General features: G+C 42.9%; 1 protein-coding gene across 1 annotated transcript in view; it reads left to right on the top strand.

The window, feature by feature from the left end:
• The window catches only part of LOC101855698, a 12,000-nt gene that overhangs the window by 6,742 nt on the left and 1,880 nt on the right, over nt 1–3,378 (top strand). Inside the window, exons 6-7 of the mRNA XM_035973566.1 lie at nt 933–1,169; nt 2,935–3,105. Coding sequence (XP_035829459.1) covers nt 933–1,169; nt 2,935–3,105 — 408 coding nt within the window. The remainder of the gene's footprint in view (nt 1–932; nt 1,170–2,934; nt 3,106–3,378) is intronic.

The raw sequence follows: 3,378 nt of genomic DNA, 5'->3' as shown, positions 1-3,378 counted from the left end.
AAGAAGAAGAAGAAGAAGAAGAAGAAGAAGAAGAAGAAGAAGAAGAAGAAGAAGAAGAAGAAGAAGAAGAAGAAGAAGAAGAAGAAGAAGAAGAAGAAGAAGAAGAAGAAGAAGAAGAAGAAGAAGAAGAAGAAGAAGAAGAAGAAGAAGAAGAAGAAGAAGAAGAAGAAAAAGAAGAAGAAGAAGAAGAAGAAGAAAAAGAAGAAGAAGAAGAAGAAGAAGAAACACGGCCATAACATCAATATAAAAAACAATAATGCTAACAATAGAATTCATTTGAGTAAAATAATGAAATAATATTAAAATAAAAAATGGAGCAATATTATTATAAATCAAAATTTCTAAAAGGACACTACTTGGAATCCGCCGATTGTATGGGATCAGATACCTTATATGAATACGTTAATTTAGGTAATTCAATCCATACAATTTGAGGTTATATGTTTAGATCACCATTCTTTTTTTTTTCTTTTTTCAAGAGGAAAGCAGATGTCTATTCTCATTTTGTGTTTGGTCATTCTATTGAGTTACATCTATAAGACCAATCTCCTCGTGGTTTAAGGAGTGGAAATATGATGTATAAACTCAACTATTGCATTTTTGTTCTTTTTGTAGAGGGTCACATCCTTTTACCGACATCCTCTTGTGTAAGGAGTGGAAAGAAAGATGTAGCGACCCATGTTTTAAATCACTTTCAACTTGTAAAGTTACTTGTTTTTGTTTTGTTATCTGGTATCCTTAGAATGTCGAGGGGAGGTGCAGGTTTCAGTCCTTTGCTATGTGTGTGGCGTCTGTGATAGATATCTTAGGTTGTTCCAGGACCTTTTTCTTTAACCCCATCCAGCCAGGTCCTTCTTTTTCGTCCTCTTGATTTGAAGTTCTTACTCAAACCAAATACACATATTATACTACTAAAATTCACCCCTTCCCAGGTGACAGACGTGGGCTCTGAAAACAGCGTCACTTTCACAGCAGACATCTTCAGCTCTCTGGCTGTCAGCAGCCTCGTGATCTCGCCAAACCCCATTGACTTCGCAGACATCGCCGCCAATTTTTCCTCTTACCTAGAAGACAGTCCCCACGTCCTTGCTGCCAACTGTCTGATCCTTTTGCTGTCGTTGCTGGTTGTTATCTGGCTACGACGAAAGGACAAGGCTGACCAAAAGCTGGTGAATACAGCTCTTGTGTGTGTCTGTGTGTATGTGTGTGTGTGTGCGTGTGTGTGTGTGTGTGTGTGTGTGTGTGTGTATGTGTGTGTGTAAGTGCGAGAATGTGTACTTGCCCGTGTGCGCGTGTGTGAATGTGTATTTGTATGTGTGTGGGGAGTGTATGTGGGTGTATGTATGTGTGTGTACGTGTGTGTGTGTGTGTGTGTGTGTGTGTGTGTGTGTGTGTGTGTGTTGTGGTGTGTGTGTGTGTGTGTGTGTGTGTGTGTGTGTGTGTGTGTGTGTGTGTGTGTGTGTGTGTGTGTGTTTCGAATGTGTACTTGCTCGCGTGTGTGTATGTATGTATGTGTATATTATGTATACATGTAATAATAATAATTGCATTTATATAGCGCATATCCACGCTCAAGAGCTTGCTCTATGCGCTTTACAACCATTATTACCCCAGCAGACCCTCTGAGAACACTCAGAAACATTCTCAGCTTCCGCGGAAGCATACAGTGCAAGCTGCGGATTTCACGCGCTCAAACACTATCAAACTGACAAGATCTTTCACTGTCTATAGCTGGGTACCCATTTCCACCTGGGTGAAGTGAGGAAAATTTGTGCAAAGTGCCTTTCCCAAGGACACAACGTCGGGCCCCTGACGGGATTCGAACCCACGACCTTACGGTTGCGAGTCCGAGAGCCTAACCACTAGGCCACCGACGCCACATGTGTGTGTATGTGTGTGTGTGTGTGTTTGTGTGTTTGTGTGCGTGTGTTTGTGTGTGGTGGGGGTGGGGAGGGGGGTAGATGTATATTTGTTTATGAAATAGTAAAATGGAAGAAGTTTAAAGCTTCTATCGACATTATCAGGTTATTCAAGAGGCGAGACCTCCGAGTTTTAAAGTCCATCTCCGACAGGAACGAGCCAAATTAGAAATTCATACAACCTGTCTTTCCCAAGGGCACGACGTTAGACCGAGCTGAGGCTCGAATCCACGAACACGATATCAAACGATTACGGATTTGGTAGCCTAACCACTAGGGCACCGACACACATGTTCGTTTGTTTAGTAGTTTAGTAGTAGAGGTTTTACGGCGCTCGCAACTGCATAAGGTCATATGAGCACCAGAAGATTAAAGGTGTCACAAGAGAGAACAAACATAAAACAGAAGAAGGGGAGATAAGGACGACAGATGTTTCATAGGAAAGAAGAAGCATACCACTGCAGAGCACCCGCCAACCTCCCTCTGTTTGTTATACTATAATGTAATATAATATAATACAATATAATACTATATAATATAGTATATTATAACATGACATAACATAACATTAACATAACATAACATAACATAAGATCATATACTATAATACTCTGTAATACATTATAATATATACAGACAGTCATACACACACACACACACACACACACACACACACACACACACACACACACACACACACACAAACACACTGGCGCGCGCGTGCGAGCACAAACATATACGTGTTAATGTAAATTCACACGCGAAAATACACATTCACACACATACATCACATCACACACGCACGCACACACACACACACACACATCACATCACATTTCACACACACACACACATTCACACACACATTCACACACACACACATTCACACATATTCACACACACACACACACACACACACACACACACACACACACACACACACACTCATACACAGACACACAAATGTGCATACGTACATATTATCATACTTTCAATCACACCCCCGTATCCCCAGTGGCGTTACCTCCCACTGGCTGACGACACCCCCTCTAACCGCTGGTTGTACGCCCTGTCTGTGCACACGGCGGTTGCCTCCCCTGACCGCTCGACGTGCACGCCCCACTGCATGCTGGTCGGAGAGCGAGGAAGGACGAGCGCAAGGGTGTTGGTGGACAATGTCCGACAGGTCAGCTCACTCACGCTCTAGGGGGATTGTGGAAGACGGGTGGGGGGGGGGGGGGGGAGGGGTGAACTCTTCTGTTTGAACCTGTTCCTTAAGGGGATGATTATTTTCAATCTGGACTGTTCCTTAACAATATGGTGTGTACGTATGCATCTATTTCTGTGTGTCTGTGTGTTTGTTTGTATGAGTGAGTGAGTGAGTGTGTGTGCGTGCGTGTGTGTGTGTGTGTGTGTGTGTGCGTGTGTGTGTGTGTGTGTGTGTGTGTGTGTGTGTGAG

This window comes from Aplysia californica, unplaced genomic scaffold (assembly GCF_000002075.1).
Source record: "Aplysia californica isolate F4 #8 unplaced genomic scaffold, AplCal3.0 scaffold01417, whole genome shotgun sequence".
Taxonomy (NCBI): domain Eukaryota; kingdom Metazoa; phylum Mollusca; class Gastropoda; order Aplysiida; family Aplysiidae; genus Aplysia; species Aplysia californica.
The sequence above is the reverse complement of the archived record's forward strand: the minus strand, read 5'-3'. Positions and strand labels throughout refer to the sequence as shown.